Source organism: Frieseomelitta varia, unplaced genomic scaffold (genome assembly GCF_011392965.1).
Source record: "Frieseomelitta varia isolate USP_RPSP 00005682 unplaced genomic scaffold, Fvar_1.2 scaffold_198, whole genome shotgun sequence".
Taxonomy (NCBI): domain Eukaryota; kingdom Metazoa; phylum Arthropoda; class Insecta; order Hymenoptera; family Apidae; genus Frieseomelitta; species Frieseomelitta varia.
Window position 1 is genome coordinate 382,053 of NW_025109727.1, and position 26,143 is coordinate 408,195.

General features: G+C 41.6%; 2 protein-coding genes across 3 annotated transcripts in view; one reads left to right on the forward strand and one right to left on the reverse strand.

Annotated features, from left to right (window-relative positions):
- The window catches only part of LOC122526834 (photoreceptor-specific nuclear receptor-like), a 28,087-nt gene extending 3,001 nt beyond the window's left edge, over positions 1-25,086 (reverse strand). Inside the window, exons 1-7 of one of the 2 annotated variants that reach the window (XM_043650401.1) lie at positions 24,646-25,086; positions 24,382-24,544; positions 18,444-18,879; positions 12,871-12,974; positions 12,424-12,456; positions 6,173-6,287; positions 149-264 (exon numbers count right to left, since the gene is read on the reverse strand). In XM_043650401.1, the coding sequence (XP_043506336.1) occupies positions 149-264; positions 6,173-6,287; positions 12,424-12,456; positions 12,871-12,974; positions 18,444-18,879; positions 24,382-24,502 (925 nt within the window). In that variant the 5' untranslated portion in view covers positions 24,503-24,544; positions 24,646-25,086. The remainder of the gene's footprint in view (positions 1-148; positions 265-6,172; positions 6,288-12,423; positions 12,457-12,870; positions 12,975-18,443; positions 18,880-24,381; positions 24,545-24,645) is intronic. The other variant, XM_043650402.1, reaches the window with a different exon arrangement.
- Positions 1,197-3,592, forward strand: LOC122526833 (centrosomal protein of 78 kDa-like). Its single transcript, XM_043650400.1, has one exon. The coding sequence runs from the start codon at positions 1,420-1,422 to the stop codon at positions 3,523-3,525; it is 2,106 nt and encodes a 701-aa protein (XP_043506335.1). The 5' UTR covers positions 1,197-1,419; the 3' UTR covers positions 3,526-3,592.
- Positions 25,087-26,143: the final 1,057 nt, after the last annotated feature.

Here is a 26,143-nt window from a genome sequence, read left to right on the forward strand (position 1 = left end):
TGGACGAATACTTATTGTTAAAAGACGAACGAGTTATTCTTTTCAAAGTCAAACGACAAAAATAAAAAATGTTTAGAATAGAAAATCTTTCTTTTTTTTTTTTTTTGTTCGTTTAATTGGTAAAGTAGAGATAAAAATGGATGAATACCGTCTTCGTTATCTTGCCGCGGTGGCGTTGGAGGATTCGTCGAATTTGTCGTCGGCGCAACGGTGGGTAAAGGCAATGGTGTCGTGTATCTCGCCATGGCTAGAGACACAGGTGGTCTGAAAGATCACATTTTACAGACTTTACACATTTATCAATTCGAATCATTTCTAAAAAGTATATTTTGAATCTTCTCGCGACCATCTATGATAAACATTAGTCATACATCCCATGCACAGCAAAAATTGCTACGAGTAATTATTAATTGATCGTTTTGATAATTCGGGAGTTAAAGTACACACAACCAAAGGAAAATTAATAATTAGGGACCTGGAATTCGATTGGTGTGCCGTTCAAGCAAAGTTCTACAAAACAGGATCGATTGTGCGCGCGACTCGCGACAACTTTAATTTGCTCGCACGCGAGTTTCGTTTGCATACTTTCAGCGTGGTGTGCCCGCGTAGAAATTTCGTCTCGTCGAATTCGGGTAGGTAGGTGGGCGAATATAGGTCGGTCTGTACGAGAAATACGATCGCGATTTGCATCTTCCGCGGACGAATCGGTTGAAATCCGATTTCGAGTCGAGACTGTCGGAGAAGCTGAGAGATCGCAGATGACGGTGTGTGATAAAATTGCGGTTAATGTGCGAACTAGGCAGGAAGAACGAAAGTGAGTGTGTCTACGTAAAATTTACAGAGTTTATTATACGTCGTGTATTCGAGCATTCCTGACACTCGTATTATTTGATTAAATTAATTCCAACACATGACGGTACGATCTCTATTTTTTTGCCCAGGAATGTTATTATTTAACAATAATTTTCACAATAATTGCAGAGTTTCATTTCACTAATGTCAACGTTAATTAAGGACAGGTCTTCGCTGTTCCATCATTTCGTTTTTTTAATATTTCATATATCCACGTAACCAAATGTTGCTGAAGTTAGATCTGAAAATTACAGGGATTACAAAAATTATTTGCACGCTAAGTGAATTCAGTCCAAGTATTAAGTTTCGTGTCGTTTATCAAACTTCAAAAATCTCGTATGATCGCAAAAAAAATTTGGTAAGAATCTGACGAAAGGACGCCGCATTGTGCAAATACTCTTTGTGGTCAAGGCATTGGCACGTGGTCAACTCAGATCCCAGATCGTTCCTTTGATCCAGGAACAAGCATCTCTGAACGAAACGATCGCCGCCACCCTGTCACGTGCCACGAAGTCCGTCGCTGACCAGGGCAAGGTCAATGCCCCGTTATCCGTGCTACCATCCAAGATGGCGATTCCGAACAGCCGAAACTTCGCCAACTGCTACATGGAACTGTGCAAACAGCAACGTCTGCGCCCGTTGCCGGTCATCTGCGTCACCTTGCCTCACAGCCTAGACTTCACCACCGACCGTGTGAAGATGGACGACTGGGGACCGATCTTGAACTCCCTGTCGCTCGATCGTAGCCTACGATCGATCAGCGTGCGCAGCAGGTACCAATGCCGCAAACCGTTGGAGGAGATCAACTCGGAAGACAAGGTGAGAACAATGGGGAAGGCGCCGGTCGTGTTGTCCAGATACTTTCTCGAATGGTTGTCGCACAGCGTGGCTCAGTGCGTGAGGAACTCGCCTGTTCTCACTAACTTGGAGCTGGAGGGTATCCCCTTCCCGCCAGACTGCTTGGCGGTGCTCTGCGTTGGCCTGTCGCACACGCACACGCTGCACTATCTCTCCCTGCAGCGTTGTTACATCGGCGACAGCTCTTGCGAGGTGTTGTGCCGCACGGTGGCCGACGTGACGAGTATCCGATCGCTGAATCTCAGCTACTGCGACCTGACGTACAAGTGCGGGCCAGCATTGGCCGCTGCGTTGTGCAGGCAGAAGTTGCTGCTCTACCACGACACTTGGAAACAGTCGCTCAGGTACCAGGAACCGAACCTCGAGGCGATGCCAGGACTACGTCGTTTGACGTTGAACGACAACCCTCAGCTGGGTGATGCGGTGGTCGTCGAGCTGATAGAAGCGGTGAGGGACAGCCTTTGGTTGAAAGCATTGGACCTGCAACGCTGCGGGCTGACCGACCAGGTCGGCAAGGATCTCTTGGAGTTGTTGGATCATAACAACACTCTGAGTGTATTGGACGTTCGGCAGAACGTGAACTTGAACGAGGCACTAGTGAAGGAGGTGATCAAGAGGCTGGAGGAGAACAACGCGGAGGTCAAGTCCGAATACAGATGGTTAAGTCTGCCAAAATGCGATCGGCGAGTGGCGTCCGCTGGCGAGAAGAGGAACGAGAATCGCAGGGAACCTCCAAGGATCAGGCCGCGCAGCGCTGTAACGGAATACAAGAGGCCTTATCAGCCAGCCCACCCTAAAAGACCGAGTCTGGCCAATCTAGCGAACAACGTGAAGAAAACGAAGACGAGACCTCACGTTCCGCCGTATAACAGGCAGCCGCGTCAACAGCAGCAACAGCAGTACGTACAAAACAGCCAGGCCAAGTCGAAGATGTCTCTCCACCTGGATCTTCAGTCGCGCATTCAATCTGTGATGGGCGACGCTCGCCAGAGTAACGTTCGATCGTACGCGGACAGTGTCCAACTGGACACCGACAGGTCTGCTTCTTCGAAGAATTTAGAGTCCTCGACAAAGATCGATGCTGCGACTCAGACCGCCGACGATCATCCAGATACCGAAGATTCAGCAGAAGACGTCAGGATTCAGAAGATCCAGATTCAGTTGGTCGAGGCGAGGGCCGAGCACGATCGTCTCCTCGAGGAGATAAGTCGAAGCGGTTTGCTGCTGGCCGAGGAGCGCGAGCAACGCGAGGCTGCCGAGGAGCAGTTGAACGCGATGAAGAGCAATCTGACCGAGCTGGAGAACGCCTTGAGAGAAAAGGAAGAGAAAACGAACGGGTATCTGCTGCTTAGCCAGCAGTCTTTTGAGGAGATTTGCAGCTCCTTTGATAGGTTGCTGAGCATGCTGGACACCGTGACGAAGAATTCGAGCGCTAATCGAAAGGACACGGTCGAGGCGGCCATTGTCAGGGCTGACATAAAAAGGCGGGTCGCTTCTGTGATCCGAGAAACGAAATCGGAGAATCTCAGGCGGGGATTCATCGTGGACGTCGACGAGGACGATTCGATCCGTTACGCGGAACCGATGAAAAAATTCGCCAAATCGGAGAGCGACGTGAGATCATCGTTGCCGCCGATATCGATGTTGCATTTAGAGAGGAAAATTGGCGACAGTTCGGACGTGTGTTCACCGAATTTGCAGAGAGTCCTGCGTCACGAGAAGGATACGATATCACCAAGAGCGAGGGCCAGGGCGTTGTTCGCTCAAATTATTCAAGGGGACGCTGTGCTGGACTTTTGCACTCACATGTATTAGTATCTGGCGCGGATTCGAAAAACTGGGAGTAAGATTCTGCTTCAGGGGCGTACGGTATACGAATGCGTAACTTAATATAAGTAGTAATATACGTGGCATAGGAAACACGCGAGTAGACACGCGTCGAACCCGACTTCCAGCTGGAAAACTATCCTTTTTAAGCTGAAGCTTCGTCGATCGAGCAACTATCGAGCCGACAGCTGGAACTGAGAGACGTTAATACAACAGAGAGAAACGATAAAATATTTTATAAACTGATTTCGGAAGAAAATTTACACGTGTATATGTATGTATGCGCGTCGAAGTTGACGGAGCTTTTTTGAAGTATTATAGATTTTTACATGTAAGACGCATCGAATTGAAACAAGTTCGACGATGATGCTTCCATGAGTTTGAAAACGTATCGATGACTAAACGTTCAACGAGAAGTCGCGAAGTTTTGTACCGATTTGTATCGCTTCCTTTCTTTTTTTTTTTCTTTAAACTCCGCTATTGTAATTGAAATAAACGGCATTTATCATTTTCAACGGGTGTTGTAACGTTATAATTAGCTTGCCGCGGAAATTTATTTTCCCCGATCGATCGTAGTTTCTCTCGTTCCCATTGTGCTACACCTTCCGTGAAATTTCCTTCGTTATGTGGGTCATCGCCGCTTTCAACGTAATAATCGTAGGTTAACGTGCAAATAAAGAGCCCGATCGAGCCTGTACAGCTTCAATACAATTCCGGATCTATATCCGGATCTGTAGCGAGTGGATAAGAAAGGAGCGAAAGGTTGAAACGTCTTGCGAGTGTTCCACGATTTCGCTAAAGAGAGGTATTTACGTATGTAAATACATCTCTTGCGACTATTTGGATTTCGACAACGAAATGTTCGGTATCAACGAAAGCCAATTCGGTGACAATCGTAAATTCCAACGATCTCTCATTCATATCGGCTCTGGCTTTAAGGATTTGTTTTTTGAGAGATATATCTATCTTCTTACACGTATACGAAATATAGGAAGTGTAACGTTTCGAGATTGTGTGGTGAACGTCTATTAGGCTTGTTAAAATTAAGCTTGTCAACCCGTGCAAAATGTCGTTTCCACCACCACTCTCTGTAACTGACTTTTTCTAAAAATATTCGAACGTTTTACGCACGAGCAAACTTCTTTTTATTCGACGTCGGTACACATTCTATAGAGTAATTATAATATCGTGTATAATTGCGTAGGAAAGAACGGAATTGTTTCGCCGTGGAAGCTAGATGCTCAGCCACAACTCGCCACTGATCAATCTCTATGGACACAATATTTCTGGATCTCCTTGGTGCTTTTATATTATGTCACGCTAAATGTGAATTATGTCATACATATATTTAGAAGAATTAAAATCGATCTGGCTAAAATTAATTGTCCTTTAGACTTCTAAATGATGAATCTGTTAACAGCAGAAAATTTCTTGTCACGTGGCGCATCTTTTCAATTGTTCAATTCTTTCATTTCCCAAGAAACGATCAATCTTACGTTTAAGTCATTCTCGGCTGCTAACTAACAACTAAAATTTCGCTGCAATTTAAACGGGCGTTCAGATGAATAAAACCAAAGAGGAACCGAGGAAACGATCGCGTCTATAGTTATCCGAGATCCTCGCTCCATTTCTTCCAACGATGCACGACACACCGAGCGCGTCGTGATATCTTTTCGCACGTCGGAGTACACCGTACAGCGTATTGCGCGTATTTAGGTGACGCAAAGACGCGATGAATCGTCGAATGGATCCATGCGGTCAGTGATGGGGTGGGGGATTAAAGGTAACGGCGAGGGCTTGCCGATCGATAATCGGCGATTCATCGGGAGCAACAACGATAAGAGCAAGAGAGGCGACGACGTTGTTGGCACGTTTGATCTTCTGCTGCACAGCAGCATAGTTTTCGCCGTCGTGAGCAAGCGCGCTCGCGACACGCCACGCCGAGCGTGATCTATCATGAAAAATTACCTTTGACTAGTAGCCCGTGGCTGACCGTTTTTCAGGTAACCGAGTACTCAGGTTGGAACTAATGGAAAATCCATAGAGCGCCAAGGGGTGAACGTTAAAAGCGACAGCGAGCGTGCCGACGATGGCTCGGCGTCGATAGCCGCAGCTTTCCTCGAAATTATCACCTTTTCCTTTCTCTGCGTTGTCTCGACGTGATTGCTCCAGTTTCTCCCTTTGTCGTTGCTTCTCCTCAGTTATACCTTTACACGCTTCCCACGAAAGTGACACGATTCAAACAAACTCGTCATTTTCAACTCGAATTATTACTGCGAAAATTATTGGAGAAATATTTTTTTCAACCAATCGAGATGTAAATTTTATTTTAGAGAGGGCGGAATTGTGTTGCTCTTCCTTCTTGACCGTCACTGTGGATCGTGTGATCTGATTGTGTTTCAAAAACAGTCTTTCTTCTGGAAATATTGAATTTTCGAGCTGTGCCATTTTCTATCGCACGCGATATTGAGTTCCTTGTAAATGCACAAACAGTCCTAACACTGGGATTAGTTGCAAACTCGCTTTAGCTTATTTCAATCTATTCTTGGTATTGTTTCTATTGAGAAGCCACACACGTCAAATAAGTTCATTCGGCGAATGAAAAAGGCGTGGGAATAAGAAGCTAATGGCTTACCCAAATACACCGACGGCGACTGCTGCCTCACGAAGCGCGCGTTCCTGGTCCATCTCGACGAGAGCCTCTGGTCTAATGGTGGCAGTGTTTCTCGGTTGCCGTTCATTCTGTACCGCTGAAACAGAAGCGCACACCTTCGATGTAACGTCGATAACAGGCGTTAATTGCAGCCACGAATTAATTACACAGGGCCGTAACGTCGCCTCGCGCGCCAGCGCCATCGAGCGTAATGTTCTTTTGGGAATTTGCGCGCGGCAACGACGTGAACTACACATCGTGATTAATTGCTTGTCAATCCACAAGAAAACGAACGATCTCACTCGAGAGTTTCCACCAACGAATCAGGATGATCGTTCGATGTATTGGTAACGTGAAAAAGGGTCAATGAAAATTGATTCTGGCTCTTTGCAAATTGAGAATTTTGCTCGCTCCTGAGGAGAATGTTCAGATTAATAGTTGCAAGTAGACACGATAAAAAAATTACAATGGAAAAGTGAAAGGTATACCCAGATATGGTAATATCGCGTAACGCAAGTTTCAATCGAGTTTCCTCGTTTCATATTTATTACAATCGATTTATTGAAATTCTTTTATTCTTCAAAAATTTCAATTCAAGTTCAAAATTCAATCTTCAAGAAAGTTGCCACGAGCGAATTTACTGTAACCTGTTTGAATTAAAATCTCATTAAACTAAGATGAAGTTTTATCGTTACTCGAAACATCATGTGAAGGGAACGCGTCCTTAACAAACAGCAAGGTTCAGCGTAACAATTCACCTGTAAACGTCAAAACGCGGATCTGAATTTTAGATGACCAAGTTCGCAATATAATAACTCCCCTTTTAAGCATTATCGGCGTCGAGTTAGTCCAGCGCGCGTTGTCCGGTCGCTAAAATTAAGCAACGCTGTGATATTCGCGTTAATAATATTATGCAACACAACGCAATTCGAAGAACGTTTTCGAGGTTTCCTATTCCTGCGGGACAAAACGATCAGCTAAACAAGAGACAATCGAGCGCCGTTCACGATAATGCTCTCTCGAACAGTACATTCGTATTACACGAGAATATCGCCTCTCCCCCGTGGAGTTTCTTGGTTATTGAAATATTAGTGGAGTTCGCTGGTTCGACGAGTCTTGCCAGATTAATCGGGGAACAAACGATTGGCCACCACCCTCTCGTCAAATTCACGTAACGCAGCGTTATATCACGCCAGCGGCCTGCGACTGACAAGCGTGAATTTAACAGACGTGTAGGAATCAGCCGCGTTTATTGTTTGTATATATTGCCGTTCGATAACTCCCATTCGGCTGCCAGCTAACGGGAGAAGAGAGAGGATCCATCTCTGGGAACAAACTTTATGCATCGTGGACTACGGGAAAATCGAGCAATATTCCCTTCCTTGTATTTTCAGCGGCGTGTACTTCCCGTTGGAGTTGAATTAATACGAGGAGGAACCGAGAACCGGGAAGAAGAGGGACTCTGTTTCGTTCGTTTAATGTTTAACTTGGCGTTCTAAGCTTTGAAAATGGTTTTATCAAGGGTGAAATGAAGATACTACTGCTTGGAATTTGAAGATGGAATTTTAAGATCGACAAAAAACAAAAAACAAAAATGGTATGAATGGTTTGTCGATTATTGCTATATTATTATTGGATATTAGAAATTTATTTATTCAGATTGATATAAATTTGATATGAAAGGCTTGAACTTGAATTTTGTTTGTATCAAGAGACAAAGTAGAGACGAAGTTATTGTTGCTTCGAAATTTGAGACGTGTAATGATGAATTGTGAGAAGCGAATTGTGTAGGTAGAAAAGTGAAAAATAATATCTATATTAAATGTTACAGTTGAGATTTTAGTTATATAAAGAAGTTAATTAAAGATGAGATATAATTGTTCGAAATTTTCTGTTGTTTCAACACAAAAATAAATTGCAGGTAGAATTTTGATGTATAATGAACGTTAAAGTTCCTTTTTTTTTTTTTGTATCGTCTGACGAGACTGTCATAAGGTATTTATACAGTTGCGAAAGAAAAAAATTGCGTTATATTTGACAGAAGATAACTCAGACGATGCATAATGAGATACAAGACGGATATATATATTTTAATAACATTGAACAAAGAACATGCTCCACTTATTTTTTCCTTCCGTTCCTTTAATTAATTTATCATTTTCATTGTTCGCAAATACTTTCGAGAAACGTATGAAAAAATACTCAACACGCAAAACGAACATACTTGTACTAAATTTTTAACTCTCCCAATTTTTATATATTTAGATTTGTATATTCAAATTTTACCAATTACTGTAGCAAGGTTAGTAAAATTTTAAACTGTCCCAGTTTATGCTTTAATGTTCCCAAAAATATCTACAAACGTTTCAGCACTTTCTCGATCCATTGTTTAAATCCCGATGGATCTAGAAATCTTCCTCGTCGCCAAAGAATTACGAAACATCTGAAAAATTTATAGTTTCGTTGAGGAAGCTCATCTGGAAACAGAAGTTAGAGTGGTCAACGTCTTCGACTTTCCGAGACGCGACGCGTAGTCCCGGAAGAGAGAGGACTCGTGACGCCGGGCACATGTTAATGGCGCCGCGATTAGGGCACTCAGTGGTGTGTAATGGCGAAGCGGAATTCTTTCTTCCTTTTTTCTTTTTTTTTTTCTTCCTTCTTGCAGCTTGTCCCTTTTTAGCGTGGCACGGGTGCACAGTAATTTCGTAATAATAAAAAGCGTGTGCCGCGGCTCGCTTTACCTACGCGTCGTGCTGCCTGCTGAGCGGCTTAATAGGATCCTCCTACTTCGTCAAGCCTTTTGCATCCGACTATCCGGTCTCTTTCTCTCTCTTTCTTTTTCCTCCTGTTTTGCCGGGGGCTTTCTTCCCCCTGGCTCGCCCTCGCTCTCTCACTTTTTCTCCCGTTTACCCTATGCCGGCGGAAAAGATAAACGCCCTTCCGCACCGGTCGCGTTTTCCCCGGGAAAAATTTTTCTTGCCCGCGCGTGTAACGCGTCGCGCTTTCCCTTTTGTCTTTTTAACTCTTCAGTCCGCTTATTTTCACACGCCCCCCATCTTTCTTTTCCTCTTTTTTTCTTCCCTCCCTCTGTCGTCTTCCCTTTTCTTCCTTCTTCTCTTGTCCTTCCTTCTTTCTTTTTTCTTTTTTTTGCCGCTTTGACTTTCTTTTTTTAAATGCATCAACCCGGCGCGGTGATTCGAGGGTATTTCAGGGCACCCACGGGGGGGTAGACTTCACCCCGGAACACGTAACTCGGAAATAGATTTCGGATATCGCCGTGGCATTAGGTCGTGGTATTATGGTCTTGTAAAATGTTAGTACAGGCGTTGCGTTCTTTTACAAGAGAAGCAATTTCACGTCAAAAGTAATCTTCTCGTTTGATTTTGGAATGAAACGTGTGTGTGTTTCTTCTTGCTGCACGAGTCAATCATACAGTTTCAAAAATCCTCCTCGGTATCGTGTACAGTGCATGGTCAATAATAATTGGAGATAAAGAGAAGCTGCAGCCGTAATAAATTTTCTCTTTTCTATTTCGAGCATAGTCGTCGTCACTTAATATTTAACAAAAGTTCACGTAGCGTTTTGAAACTTTCCATCACTTCCCTTCGCCAGTAACAAAGAGTCCGAGTGACCGATCAGCAATTCCATTCATTTACCGGCACAGCGCGTCGCGTAATTCCCAAACGTAAATTACAATCGTTAATTCTTCTCGTTCGATGAAATAGAGCAGACTTTCTCTAACCCTTCCTCCCATTGGTGTCGGCGCGGCGTCTCTACTTGCGACGTACGGTGTGCAGTAGATCTCACACCGGGATAGATAAACGCCCTTTTACAGATCGTTTCACTCTCATTTGCGTGAAGCTCGCCGTGGGAGGTCTGCCTCCCCTTTTTCACTTTGCTTCTTCCGCATTTTCTCTCTCCCTTTCTTCCTCGCCCACCGTTATGACACAATTTGCGGTCGGCTCTCCTTCACTCTCCGCCTCACGGATTCCTCGCCGCGTCGTCGTCGTCGTCGTCGTCGCACGCGCCGCTGACAGTCCTTTAAAGGGCGCGGCGACGGACGACGAGCAACGAGCGCGCGGATTTTTTTCGTACGAGGACTGGTCGCACGTTGCATACGTTTATTTCCCCCAATTAACCCTTCGGGGCTTGGCGACGGCCACGCGACCGTCGCTAACGACCGCCGTGTTTACCACGGCCGGCGTCGTCGTTTTCGCCCGCCGCGGCCAACCGCACCCGTTCTCTGCATGTGGCGAGTCACCGCCGTATGCGGTGTTTGTGCGGTGTTTCTGCACTCTGCACACGCGGATTTTCATCGGAGCGATTTCACCGTTGCGTGACGCGCGATAACGATCATTTCGAGGATTATCCTCTCGCGTGACAATGGGAATTTGGATATTTCGTTGCCTACTTTATGTTGCAGTTAAATTTGGATATGAGTTCGTGTAATTCTCGATATTTTTTTTTTAATTTGTCTGCGTGTTTTCACTACACATCATGAAAATATTGAAATGTTTGTGACAACAGTTTGCGAGTAGTATGTTGCGCGTGTTGGAAATAAATGTTTTGAAACAACGCCTTTTGAATTGATTAGCAAATCTGTGATAATTCCTCATTGAACAGGATTTCTGTCAAAAATTCGTTCACGCGTATCTTCTGTACTAAAAATTACACCATCGATTGTTTTTCACTATTGTCCTCTTTGTTAATTGTCAGGCGTTTTATTTATTTGAAGAAATAAAAAAAAAGAGCGTTTAATACACGTTTAATAAACAAAATTGCAATATTTTATTCAATAACTATATATTTAAGTATAAATTTATTTAACTATATATTTAATAACTATATATATAATTAGTATATATATAATTAACTATATATTTAACTATAACTCAGGCAAAACAAATTTATTACTTCTCAATAATTCCTATCCAAAGAGAAAGCGACGAATTATTGAAATTGTATACGGTCACTCGTTATGGTCCGCAATCAGTTGCCAGCGCACAACTGGTTAAAAATACAAATTTAAAAGTACTAATTTACGCGCGACGTGTACGTATTTTATTAATACACGTTGAAAATCACGATCTCGCGAGTGTTGACGATAATTTGGAAAATGGAGGGCACCGCGAGGGATGGTTTGCCAATAATTCTCCCCGGGTTATCGATACCCGGTTAGATTATCTATTTCCGCAGGTAAGCCGGTATTCTGGGAATCAATCAACGGCCGCGTTTTTCACTTTGCCCCTCGGAATTCGAAGCGTAGGGTTCTTTATGTCGGCGACATAAATAACTGGATAAAGGAGGAGCGATTGGCGCGGGTCGGCTCGGCCCGCTTTGGCGGCAGCGTTCGATTCAACTCTTAATGCCTTCTCAGCCAGCGAACCGGCGCACCTGCCACGCCAAAAGAGCATTTCCCCCTTTTTCCATCGTTGTTCTATCGTCTTCTTCTTCTTCTTCTTTTCTTCCTTCTTTTCCCCCCGTGGAAACTTGTCCCGCGGCGCGCCGCCAACTTTCTTATTGCCGAACTTGACGTCGTAAGAAGAAATACTTGCAATTGAATCCAGGTTCCCATGGCGACCGCTACGGCCACGTTTCTATAGAACGTCGATCGTTTTCCCCGGGAAATTAAATTGGCCAGCGTCGGGAGTTACACTTCGCGACGAGCGCCGAGATATTACGCAAACTTTTGTCATTTCATCTTATCGAGATTCGCCATCTTATCGTGACTGTTTCGTTGCAGACAGTGCTTGTAGATTGTTGTTTGATTAATATCGTTTCCTGGATGCTTCCGTTTCCGCCGTGATGATTCTGTTCCATCGGGTTGGATGGATGTGTTTATTCGCGGAAATTGCCGATGTGTGGTACAATAGGAGGAAATTCAAGCGACAGAGGCACAAACATTGGCATTTCTTTGAATTTCGTTAGAAGACGTGGATACCACGGAGTCAAGAGTGTAATATAGCCGAATGAAAAATATTTAATTGGAAAATAAAGGTATGTGCAACGACTGTAGACATTTGAGAAATGCTTCTCATTTAATTTGAATTTTAGTAAGATCTATGTTTCATCTATGCGACGTAGTATTTGAAAGTTGGTCAGTTTTAAATTTTGAACATGGATGCTTCTGACTTTTTTCGAAGTTTCGTTAGAGAAACGGCGACGCTTCGTCTACGCAGTTCGATTAGCTCGTAAAAGTCGATTAAAAGGAAAGTAATTTGTTTTATGCTCACCATACAGCATCCATGAAGTGGAAGAGACATGTTCTTTAAAACGTAACAAAAAAAAAGAAAACGAGTTTCTATTTAGAACGAGTTTCTCTCAAGCGCTGCTTAAATAAGAAAACTTAATCATCCTTTACAGAATTGCTTTTTGTTTCGTCTAAAAATCAATTCTGAAGTTTTCCGCTTTCCGTTCGTGTTTGAACATTTTGAACAACTTCGTCGAACGTGGCGATTGAAAACTGAAATTTTCAATGCACGGGAAGCGAGATTATCCATCGCAAGAAGTTATCCCAAATGTATGAACTTTTTACAATGATCTTTCAACAGTATCGTCGTAATATTGTTCTTTAAATTAATGTACAACGAGGAACAAAAACTGCAACGAGGGAAATAGAAGACACGAGGCAATTTTCGTGTATATATATTTCCCGTGTAATGTTCGACTCAATTACTCACCGTCCTTATTCATTCCCATCTGCATGCATTTCTTCAAACGGCACGCCTGACACTGATTTCGGTGAGCTTTGTCCACGACACATCTTCCGGTACCGGCTTGACATCTGAACATAAAATTTTGCGATAGATACATAAGAAGGTTCCGGAAGCAAAGAACCTTCGCAAATTACCTGGACTTTCCCACGGTATTATATATAACTATATATAACTATAACTTCTCGATTCTATTAATGTTACTAACTCGTCGAACAAAATTCAAACGTTGGTCAATTAAAAATTTTCATCATTATCTTTAATTTTGTCAAATCTTCATTTTATGTACATCTTCGTTTTCCACAGCTGTGGAAAGATATTAATAAATACGACAAACATTTAATTTCTAAATATATATTTATTTTTTTATTCAACAAAAGTAATAATATATTTATAGATATTCAGATCATTTATTTTCGAGATAATTAAATTATTAAAATAAATTAATTGACCCTGATGCAAAAGGTACAAATTATATTTTACTTATAATTTTTTAAAAAGTATATTCTCATTACTTTAATTATAAATAATTTTATTAATTTTAAATTATTACTATAATATTTTTTAATATTTATTATAAAATTTTATTTATTTATATTTATTAGTATTAATAATCATATCGTACTAAATTCAAAGTTTCGTCAGTGTCAAGATTCAATTCTTCTTAATTTTATTTAATAGAAACTTTCGTCGCAAGTGTAATACGATATATAAAATTAAATTACACGAGAATTCAGGTATTCTTCAACTTTTGTTAGAAGAATTTCTTTTTAAGAAGATTTTCATTTCTATTGTCAGTCTGATTAAAATAATAAGCTATCATATTAAATTCAAAGTTTCGTCGTAAGTGTCAAGACTCAATTCTCCTTAATTTTCTTTAATAGAAACTTTTATCGCAAGTGTAATTAGATACATGAAATTCAGAAAAGATGTATGGAAATCGCACGTGACTTTTGTTAGAAGAATTTCTTTTTAAGAAGATCTTCATTTCTGTTGTCAGTCTCATTAAAATAATAATTTTATGTCGAGCGTATGTCGTGAATGACAATGTTGTCAGTGAGAAAAAGTCGAATGGAAAGAAGCTCTTTCGATTGTCGAAGTTGATCGATCCTTGACGACGACGTTTCATCGACGACCATCGTAACTTGATGGCTGTTGTCCCTTCCGAAAAAGCGACAAATTTCGAGCGCACTTGCCGGATGTCCTGGCGGCGCACTCAGAGGATGGCGTTAAATTCGATTACTTTCATTGTTCGGATAACCCGGTTATCCTTCCGAGCTGACTAACGTAAAGAGCCGACAGCTCGGGGTCACGTACCTTCTTCTTATCCCTCTTAATTTCATCGAATCCCGCGGTAGTCTCGTGATGCTTCGTTTCTTAGGGTGTTCACACAATCACTTCCTCTTTTCTTTCTCCTACCGACTAACGACGTAAAAATCGAACGCACGTGAATCATTGTTATTCGCTGTATTATATATCTTCGTTCTATTTTGTATCAAGAATCACTCGAAAAAAACTTTAAATATTGAAATAACAAAATTTCTCTTTTCTCTATAATTTACGATTGGAAACTCATTGATTCTCCTTCGTAGACGTTTGACGCTATCTAACGTATGTAAAATTAGTAACAATCCTCCGCATATTTTATAAAATTGACGAGGGTCACGCAAAATCGAATTTTAACTCTGCCACTTTATAAAAAAATTCTCGAACGCAAGAAAAGAACAGAGATTGAAATCGGAGGAGAAAGTTGCAAAATCTCATCAGTTAAGAGCAGACAATTGAATAGAAACGAAAGTCAACCCTTCCTGGTTCCCATGGACGAACGGGAGAGAGAGAGAAAAAAAAAGAAGGATGTGCACGGTGGTAATTCGACGGTAATGGCCCGGGGCTGGATCGGGGCGGTGGATCTCTGTTAGCGCGATTTTAACTAACGTCACTCAGAAAGAGGCGGCTTGATCCAGCGGCGCGACGAAAGGACGCCACTGTCCTCTCCTGAAACTATCTTGTCCCGAGGCGGTGGAACACGAAGGGCACCGAAGGGTGGCCGCGTGCTGCCGTGCCAGCAGGGTTCCTCTCGCAAATTGATTTGCGTTCACACCCCAGCGAGCCTCCGCTGTGCCGCCTCTGGCCCGTGCAACAACGGGGGAGAGGCGCTCAAATCACTCTTCGGCATTCACCCTTCAGAACCACATCATACATTTATTTACGCATCTCTCTATTCTATCGTTGGCCCGGCATTGTTTGCTTCATCGAGTTACCGGAAGCATGTGCTGGCTGTTATCGAGTCCGGAGATCGCCACCGTCCGGAGATCACTTCGATGACTTAACCCCTTTTCTGAGACATAGAAATCTGCTTGACGATTGGACTAGCGGGGAGCTGGTGTATGGTTGAATTAGCGAATTTAGTCAGGGATTGAAAGAGATAAAGAATTCATGAATTGAATTGGTGGATCACATCCTTCTCTTAAGATCGAAGAAACTTTAACGGAGGATAGTATGCGAAGGTTGGTGAGTTAACAAGTTCAGTTGATGTACAGTAAGGAGCAACATTGAATCAATAACAAAAAATTTTTAAGAAACATATTTCTTATTATATTGTTAAGTAAAGTGTAAAAACGTAAAAATAAACTTTACTATCTGATTATTTATAGTTTTAGGAAACTGAAGCTATTTTGTAACTTTTCAGATAAGATTTCTTCCTGGTTGAAAAAATTGAAACATACAGAATCAGTTTTGCGCCGGAATTGTTTCATGTTTTCAAACTTTATTCAACAATAAAAAATATTTTTCTCAAAAATTTTCACTGTACATGTGGCAAGTAAAGATTAAAGACTGAAAGAGATAAAAGAATCGATAAATTGATATGGAGATGTCAGTGACTTAACTCTTTTCTGAGATCAGGAAATCTAGTGGAGAAGAAAATTTGTAAAAACTTGTAGTTCAATTAGCGATTGGTTGAAATCATTAATTTTGTCGGCCTATATGCGTTAGAGATTGAAGGAGGTAAGAAATTAATAAATTGGCGTGGGTGGAAATTACAACTATGGATCATTTAATCACTGAGATCCAAAAATACGGTGGAGAATAGAACGTGGAGGCCGATTCGATTGATCTACGTGGCGAGTAGGCGTCAGAGATTGGAAGAGGTAAAAATTAATAAGCTAACATTGATGGAGTTCATTTAATGATTTATCTTCTTTCTGAGATGCGGGAATCCGAAGGAGTATAGAACGTTGAAGGTTGATTTAATTAGCAAATAATTGAACTGTAGATGTAATAATTGAATTAACGTGGTTTGACGATTATCTTTTATGAGATAACGAGGATCAGATTTTACTCTCGAGCCTTGATTTTCTTTTTATAATATTTTATTTCATTTTTGTGTTCATGAATGTAGTTCTTTGAGAAATTTCAAATAAAAATATATATTCCAATAAATTCGAAATAAATATTCAGTGTACATAAACATATGAGTAGGTGGAAATTTAATCAATTCAGTTCCAATTTCTATTAATCAAGCTAAGAATAAACTGGATGTTACAATGATGTGTATTAAATCAGTCAAAGACGTACATTTTAATATTCACGTCGATAGAAATCTGCCACCGATGCTTCCGACAAGAGAGAAACACTTGTGTATATCGAACACAATGTTGGAACAGTTGATCCATCGCGTGCAAAATTCAAGTGTGCCCCAATGGGAGTTGGTGCGAACTTTCCACGCAATCTGGATCATGCACGATCTACTAAATTGCATCTAACCGATCCGTGAAGTTGGACTTTAATCTGACGATTATAGTCGATACGCGACCGCGGCGCATCACGTCGAGACACATCTGTCGCGGTTCTGTGTCCCCCCCTTCGAGTAATTGGTTATCTGTGCGAAGGCTCTTCACTTTTTACCGCGTTACGTTCGTCCGATAGGAATTGATAACGAAGAATAAAAGAACGGAGCAATGAATCACGTGGTCTGTCGAGTCACATATTACGATTTTTAATTAACAAATCAAATAGACGATTATTTTTTTATAAAATAAAAATTCGTCCCTGTGTGACGTTTTCAATTAACATTGACAATTTTTAGATAACAAATATTTCGTTACTTTACAGTGTTTCATAAATTTCTCAATATTAATAATAAACTTCTTTCAAACGTATTTTTTATAAAATCCTTTCAACCTCTCGCGAAAACCCTGCAAACGTCTCTAAACTTCACCCATCTCCCTCGTTCCTATAAAATTTCCAATCAGACTCCAAGAGAACCTAAAAATTATCGCCCGATTCTCCGCGTCCCGTTCAACTCAAAAATCTCGACAGATCCGCTGGAGGACATTCAATACTTGGTTTCGTTGACGATTGTTCGCAGTCTGGTCACGTGCTGGAAGCTGTAGCATTTATTTTTCGAGCATCGGCAGGGTTAATAGTTTGTATATCGAGCATCCATGGCATCGTGTATCTCCTCGACAGGCTTAACGCGCACACCTATGGCTGCCTGGTTATCGATAGTCACGTATACGTAGTCAAAGGGATGCACGCACACGAGCCAACAGCCGGTGGGCTCGTACGTGGGCCCCGTGTAAAACGGATCGAGCGTATCAGACAGCGATTCCGAGGCTGAGAGGGATCCGATGGAGATGGATGGCCGTTCCCAGGGGATGGTAATAGTACGTCGTATACACAGGGCGGCGGGTTAGGTGGATAGGTCCTCCAGGGTTCAACATTATGCCGTTCCGCATTGTTGCCCGGTATTACGATGAGCCCACTCGACTTGGACCACATGGCGCCACTGGCTGGCCAGTTTGACATTAAACGCCGAGTAAGAGGATCCGCTGACTAATTTCTATCTCGTACCAAGACCGGAGATTTGCCCATCTCGTGGACAGTTTCTCGGAAAACGATTTTCATCGGTGTTGTTTCGAGCGATGGTTTTCTTTTTTTTTAAATCAACGCGAACCGGTCGATTCGGTTTGTTGAGTACAATTTGAGAAGTAATCAACGGTGGTTCACGAAAGAATTTTCTACACTTACATTAAAAAATACTTTTATGTATCATGAAACATTCTGAAATTTTATTAACACTGTATCGAAAGAAGATTTTTAAATTACGAGTTATTTGTCGCAAAAAGATGAATAGCACAAATAATCATCTTTTGCATATGTTAACAATTTAGTATGTTAAATTTTGTATACGTTAAAAATTCCCTCTAAAGATTAAAGAAAAAGATCTTATTTGGATCTACGAAGCATGCATTTGTACTGAATATTTTATCATTTGTAACATGTTCATTAAAAAAAAAATCATATAAACGATCGAATAGTTTCGTGAGCAATAATATACACGTATGGTATATCTGTATTCAGTAGTTTCTATTTCGAAAAAAATATTGCTCTCACACTAAATCCAGAATATTATAAATATAAAGAGGTTGTTCATCGAAAGAATGAATAATCCAAGATCCAAGAACAAATCCAACGTCCTCGTAATATCTCGTTTTATGTTTAAACACACGTCTTTTAAAGTCTTTCATCGAACTCACCTGTATATCAGCTTCCGTCTGACGCTTCTTTTGAAGAAACCGCTACATCCGTTGCAGGCGAGAATTCCGTAATGTTTCCCGGAGCTGGTGTCCCCGCAGACCACGCATATCAAGCCGAGACTGCGCGGTGGTTTGCTGCCATGTTGCGGTTGCAGTTGCTGCTGTTGCTGTTGCTGTTGTTGTTGTTGTTGCTGCTGCTGCTGCTGTTGCTGCTGCTGAACTTGTCCTAACAAATGAGGATGTCCGTTGCCCAAAGCGGTTAAATACGGTGATCTCGCGAGTGGGAAATCCGTAGGTATTCCTCTGCAAAGTGGAACCGGACATTCTTGGACAGACCTCGAGGCATAGGGATCATGACTCGAGGTCGAGCCTGTCGCTCCCAAAGGACTGTACCGCTCTGGCAATCCTGGTGAGATGACGCTGCTCTCGCCCGAGTCTGAAAGCAAATTAATGGCTTTTCAGTTAGGTTTCCCCGTCGTTCGATGGAATATTTCATTTTTCATAAAATAACGTAGTAACTGACAAAAGTGTATTCACTTGTGGACAGTGAATACGTGACGTTTGATTGAGAGAGCAATGAAATTGTACGAGCGGCGAATGAAAGGAAGTTTAAGATTCGTTACCTTTTGCATTAAGTAAATTTTACGTTTCACATTGTTCACGTAAAGTAATTTCAATGCCAATATTTACGAATTGATTCCTAAAGTCTGGTGACCAGACTTTATACAATTGTTGAATCTTTATTGAACAAACGCGTCGAATATTTACGTAACATGTTTATACACTTCTTTGTGCTTTTAGTAAATACCAAAGATTGCAAAGAAACATCTATATTTTCTCTTGATCGCAAAATAATAATCAAGCAACTTCTGAATATAGTGTGTAATTTTAATGAAACAATTTGAGATTTACGACCTGAGCTTACGATTCACGATCGATCTTGATTCATCCTATTCGATCAGATGGCTGTTACGTTCGCCTAATCCCAGAAATCTCTTCGTGCGTTCGTGTCACCGGTTCCACCCTTGATTGATTCTCATAAGAAGGGGACCGGGACTGTACATAAAATAATTGTACGCCCATGACTCCTACACAAACGTTACGGTTCACAGGGAATAATTTACGGAACAGTTAGTCGGCATCCTGAAGATTTATGGCTGATTAAATGGCCAATGATACGACAGTTATCAGTACTTTTATATTTTTATTAAAGAAATGGAATCTAGGCCAAAAATTAATTTTAGCTCGCCAAATATCGCGACGAGCACTAAATTTTGAATATTCGTTGTATTTATTTCTGTGTATTGTGTGCGGTCACTTTAAAAATAGTTTAATAATATTAATAAGAAAGAGAAATCTGTAGATACTGTTGATGAAAATTATTGAAGTACGTACAAGAAATAATTGAAAATTTCGAAATATTTTTATTTTATAGTAAACTCTTTTTAAAGAGGGAAAATAGCAATTTGCTACTGTTCGACAATCTTTTTGGTAGCATCTCTGTACAATTGACTATGATCACTTCCATCCCCACGAGACTCGTGGTTCCTTTTTTCGCATTCCCTTAAGGCTTACCGACTGGATCGCGAGGGCAAACAATATTTACATGGAGAAATGAGTTCTTAAAAACCGCGGCATAAATATTTAGAAGAAAGAGAAACGCCAGACGATTTTGTCATGGGGAGAATACAAAGTGCTCCTTTCTCTATCCTGTCTTAAATGTTGAATCAAGTTTAGACCCCCAAACTTACTCCAACGATTTAAATGAAAAGGAAAAATCGCCATTAAAAATTGTAATTATCGTTTTATAATTGTTTGAAAAGCAAAATTTCCTCGTGGCGTTATTTGTTACTTCTCCCTGTGGCTACAAATTTTTCAACTCACTCCGACAGAAGATTTAGATTTCAATGATAATTAAACTGTGGATGTTTATTCATTTTTAAAAAGTTTAAGCATAATCCATATAATAATCCATAAAATATAACAGCAGTGTAACAATACGGTTGATAAATGATACAAATTTTTATTAGACTCGTGAAAGTATAAATTCGCGGTTCAATGACGATGAATGATTCTCAATGCAGTCCAGTTCACGATTATAAGATCAGGTAGCTAACGAAATACGTAGACTGAACGTGTTTCCGATTGGAAGGAAAGTAAATTCCACTATTGACGCGTGGCACGTTAACGATATTAATCGAAAGATGGAAATGCAAAGAGAACGGAGACCGGCAGAACATCTGCGTGATCAACGAAATGTGATTTCGCCTCTCTACTCCGGCGTTTATTAGTCACGCTGGCAGCCCCCGACGAAGCGCGAGATCTCCCCGGAATCGTATTTGTCGGCTGCATCGTGCCCGATCGAAAACTCGTTCCGGTCTCGTTAATGGCCGCGGGGTCAGATAGGATCCGTTCGAATTACCATGCGAATCGACAACAGGTCGATATCAGGTTAGGGTCCCGTTCCTGACGCGCTGCGAAATAATTTAATCGCGCCCCAGTCCGCGCGGTTATTTAAAATTGACAGATTGCACTTGCCGCTTTGCAGTTGCTCGTTTAGAAGGAAAGAAAAAATGGAAAATTAAATCGTAGGGATTCTTCTGTTTTTTCTCTTTTTCTTTTTTTTTTTTTCTCGGGGAACAGAAAAATTATTATTGTTATATACTGTTTGTTAAATCATTTATCACTGAGATATGTTTGTAATTTTCTTGCATGAAGAGAGGAGACACAGTGGTAGAAAATTAGTTGATAATTGAAGGAAAGTGTACGTAAGTTTGGAAAATATAAAAATGATAGCCACATAGGTTGAAAAGTTCGTGACCTAAGTAATGTTCTGAATTAAGATATAATAAGGTATTAGAATGTCTTTTCTATATCAATTTTTAAACAGGTACAAGAACTAAATCAGTCATCTCTTCAGAAGATAACATTTCTTACTTTCTAATGAAAAACGTCAAATCGTACAACAATTTTATCTGGGAAAATTTCTTTTTTACAAAAGATTCACACACGTGGCAGAAAACTGCGAATTGCCGTGACGACTTTACAGTATCAGATTAAAGAGATACCAATCTGTAATCGTAATCAATGATCAAAGCCGTGGAGCACGTCTGAATCGTTCGCTGACACGCGTGATCCGGCTACATCAGGAAGAATTCAATCGTATGGTTTCGTCGTTACGGTTACGGGGGATGAACTCAGAGACGATCTTATTAATGCGACTCACGTAACGTCCTAAGCGTGTCGGCTTTTCGATCTCGTTAACACCCTAATACCGGCGTACGCATACACACACCAGCGAATTACGATATCGTGAAATCTCCGCTTAAAAAGACGACCAACACTGGTCACCAATGGGAATTCTATTTTATTTGTCCACTCATTTTTAATCCCCTGTAATACCGCGCGACATAGTGGATGCATATCTAGATGCTAGAATTTTGTTCTTCCTGCCAGATATTAGTGAAACGAAATTATTTACCACTGAAATTGTTACAATCTTTTTATTTATTCCTCCATCGACATAGGCCAAATTTAATTGATTTCATGAATTGAAATTAACGAAATTCGTTAATTCACTGCTGTCCGCCAGTTCATTTTTGAAATTCTAAGATTGAGCAGACATCAAAAGGGTTGATTAAAGCCCACACAAATTTGTTATTCCAAATCCTCCGTTAAGAATAATCAGACTCCGAGGCTCTCCCACTTTATCAATCTAATTTTCTCCAATAAATCCCCTGTTACAGTATCATCCACCCCTGGAGACGCACATTTCAACCTTCCCCAAATGACTTCTAAGGTTCGCTGTAATCCTCCGCAGTCTCTACTTTCCATTCAGCTTTGTTGATCAAGAATACAACCACTCTACAATTTTCACACAAATTCTTTAAAATTCTTTGCAAACGCGTTTAAATTCGCAGCCTAACAATTGGCTACTTTTCTTTTCGAAAATTCGACGTCAGGGTAATATTATTAATCAGCTGTTAAGCGCTAGAAATCACATAACGTTGAAATGAACCTGTCTATTCGAACTTTCATTTCTTTCGTTCCTGCCTCTCTTTTAGCTCCACGCAACGCCACGCCATCAAGGCTAATCAAATCTCGACGGCAGCTCGCGAAATGCCACCGCGAGTGGCAGGATAAGGTTAGAGGAGAAGGGAAAAATGATTATGCTGCCGTATGGTGACCAACGCGCGATACGCGAACCTCGCGACGTGCACGCTAGACGAAAGCAGGGGCGTCAAATTTCATTAGCATATCAATGCTGGCGGATGGCAAGGCGCCACCTGCGCCCCTGTATTATGGGATCATCGAGGAATGGGGGAGGGTGAGGTAGCGCGCGAAATGACGACCAACAAAGGGGACGTTGGCCGAGAAGCTCGGGGGAGGAAAAAAAAGAAGGGGTTTCGTAACTACCGGCCACCACTTCGACCACCCTCCGCCCTCGCACCCTTCGCCCAATCTCGACTAATTGTTACCGCATTAGGGAGACACCGACCTCGTCTGGAATGGTGTCTCGCAACGGTAACGAGTCGCGATTTCGAACATCTGGTTAAATTCGTCTCGGCGTACTTACTGGATGTCTACAGTCACTACGTTCTTTATAGATTCGGAAATGGAAAACTACATGTAATTTGGCAAAATATTAAAAATTATATTAATAACATTATAGATTAAGATATGAAATATGAAAGAAATAAAAATAATATTTTGGAATTATAACTTGTATCCCGATTTTAACACGTCGAAATATTTTAATTGCAAATTTTTGGAATTAATCTGAAATTTCCAAGTAAGAGGACTGATAGAACGTTTGGTGATAAAGTTTAAATGGTAAAAATAAATCTGCGCCTTTGCCATCTGATTCGAATGCACAAAGAGGCAACGATCTCTCTTTCTTCGTTTGACGCTCAGGAAAATCATGCACTGCTAAATTCTTCGGGTCACTCGAAATCTGATTACTCTAATGGCATAATTTCGTTGGCCGCGCTGCACCCTCTTTTTCCACTTGTCACCCTACAACTACGATTCGCATAAAAGTACGTCGGGGGTTGATTTATATGTGTAGCTTGCCGCTTTGAACGTGCGTTAATGAAACTGTTCGTTTCTAAACGTGCGACGAGTCTGATGCTCGTTAAATGATAATTCTAAACCGAGAAATATAGATAATTGTTAATGTGGAATAATTTTGAGAAGCAATGTTTTGCTGTTTCTGAAACACTATGACGCAATGTTTTCCTTTCCTCGATCACAGAAGTGAATTCTTCCTCGATATTTTCACGTCTGAAATAACAGTCTTGAATTTTATCGGTACTTTGGATTAAACAGTTAAAAAATATGATTTTTTTTAATTCTGGCTCGATCGATCGAGTATTATGAGAAGCTTGAATTGTGAGGTAAGTAGCGACCGCGTGCGGGCCATATGATTGCCTTAACATAGTTTATCTAAAAAGCGGTACATAGGACAATCGATTCTAGAGGACACTAATCGTAACTATAACGCGCGGGTCATCGTCCAGGAAGAACAGCACTAAGTGATCTTAAAATAGAAGAAATTTCTTTCATTAGGACGAGAAGTTCAACGTCCCTCTTGCAAAATGATTCTATTCTAATAATTAAATTGTAGAAAATGGCTGAAACAAATAACTCTTTAATCAAAAATACCGATGAAATACAATTCCTTTCGAGAAGTCGATTCTAACAGCAATGTTTGTGATGAAGTTGGAGAAACCGAGTGTAAATGTTCATTACAAGAATTGATACAAAGGTTAGAAATTACGATAAAATTGTCGAAATATTTAGAAACATGTACAAATTTTATTTTTATATCGATGCCAACAGAATGAAGAATTTTTTTCTTTTAATTATGATTTTAACATCAATCTTGCATTTATTTCAACCTTCCTTCCCAAATAACGATTCATTCGTGTCAACTCACCGTGTCGAATGCTCAAAGGGCTGGTAGGACTTCTCGGATGCTCCGGGGGTGGTTCATTCTGCGGTTGTTGATGCTGATGCTGGTGTTCCTCCGAAGTAGTGACCGGCGTTGTCCCATTCATGGTGTATCAACGAACATTCCTCGTTATATAAAAGGCAATATACTGCAACATATCACAGTACCTTACCGTTATTATACTGCATCAATAAAATATCAAATCTAACAGGACTCCACGTCATACTTCATATTCCAAATCTTCCTCACCTAGTTACAAGACCGTTACAACCAATTTCACTCTTGGTCCAATTTCACTCACGCACAGTGTCCAATCGTCGTGATACTATTCCAAGTATTACCAAACTTTTCGCACTGATTTTGCCAAACGTCGAGTCGTTCGTCCTGCGAAACGTTCAACGAAACACTGATTCATCCCGACGGTACGCAAGAAACCAACCCCCCCCTCAAAATTCGAATACGCGTCAGCACGTATTCTCAGAGGTACAGATCGGTTCGACAGATTCTTGGGAACTGCGATGGAGCCCGCGTCGGCTCGAGTAACGACGACAACGACGACGACGACGACGACGACGACGACGACGACGACGACGATGGATGACGTCTCGAAGTCTTCGCGTCTCCCGGCGAAAGATCGACGGTTAGCTCGGCTCGATCGTCCCGTATCACCGGAGGTCGACGTGGTCGCTGGCTTTTGCAGAGGTGCCTCGACGCCGAGCGTCCCGCGTGCCAGGGGGCCACCGATTGGTCGGTTGGCACTTTTGAAGGCGGGATCAGGAGGCAACGCCGGAAAAACAACAAAAACGAGGAGCGGGAGGATTTAACCTATAGCCGGCACGTTTGACGCGGCGCTTCGCCCGACGACGCTCGCCGACGCCGCGCGTGCGCGCACCCCCTCGCGTCGGTTGACGCCTGGGCCAAAGCTCCAACCCTCCACCCTCTTCGTGCCAGCGTCACGAGACGACGCCTACCTTCGCCCCGTGAACGTCGTGCAATTGTTGATCGTTGGCTACGTGGTAGTGAAACCCCGTTCGTCGTCTCTTTCCGCTTCGCGTGCTTTGCTTTCTTTCTCCTAGCTGTGCACCCCCTTCTATCCGCGTTCCTCGCTGGAATCAGATCCATCCACTGTTGCAACGTGGTTTGTTAAAAGAATGCTCTTTGAGCGTGTTGACTCAGGTTGGCCGGAAGGTTGCCGGAAGTTCTTTATTGATTGATGAAATGAGGGGAGAGAGCGAGAGAGAGAGAGAGTGTGTGGTAGCGAAAGTTTGAATTTTCGAGATTACGAGGGACGACGATCGTTTAGTCAGTATTGGAAGAATATTTTCTCAAATCTGTGTATATTCTACATTATTCTGGATTGAATATTGATCGAGTATAGAATGATCCAATGCTACATTTCATCAAACCTACGTTTGTTTCACAATATTTTTACTACAATGAAACGACAATTCCAGATACGATGGAAGACAAAGAAATTTCAAGAAACAATAAATTTCTTTTAGCGTGTAATGCTGGAAGCCAGCAGGGGTGGCTCTGCTTGTCTTGCATTACCGCGACGTCGTCAAAGAGTCGCGCTCTGAAAAGACTAGTTAACGGAGCAATTAATCGTCCGATCGAACTTCCGATTCCTGAAGTGTTCCCCCGGACAAATCGAGCGAAATCCACTACCCGGCCGGTTTAGTGATGAACAGTCGCAGTGGCCTCGATAATAGCAGCCAAGTCGCCTACCTGCTAGCTAGATGTCGTT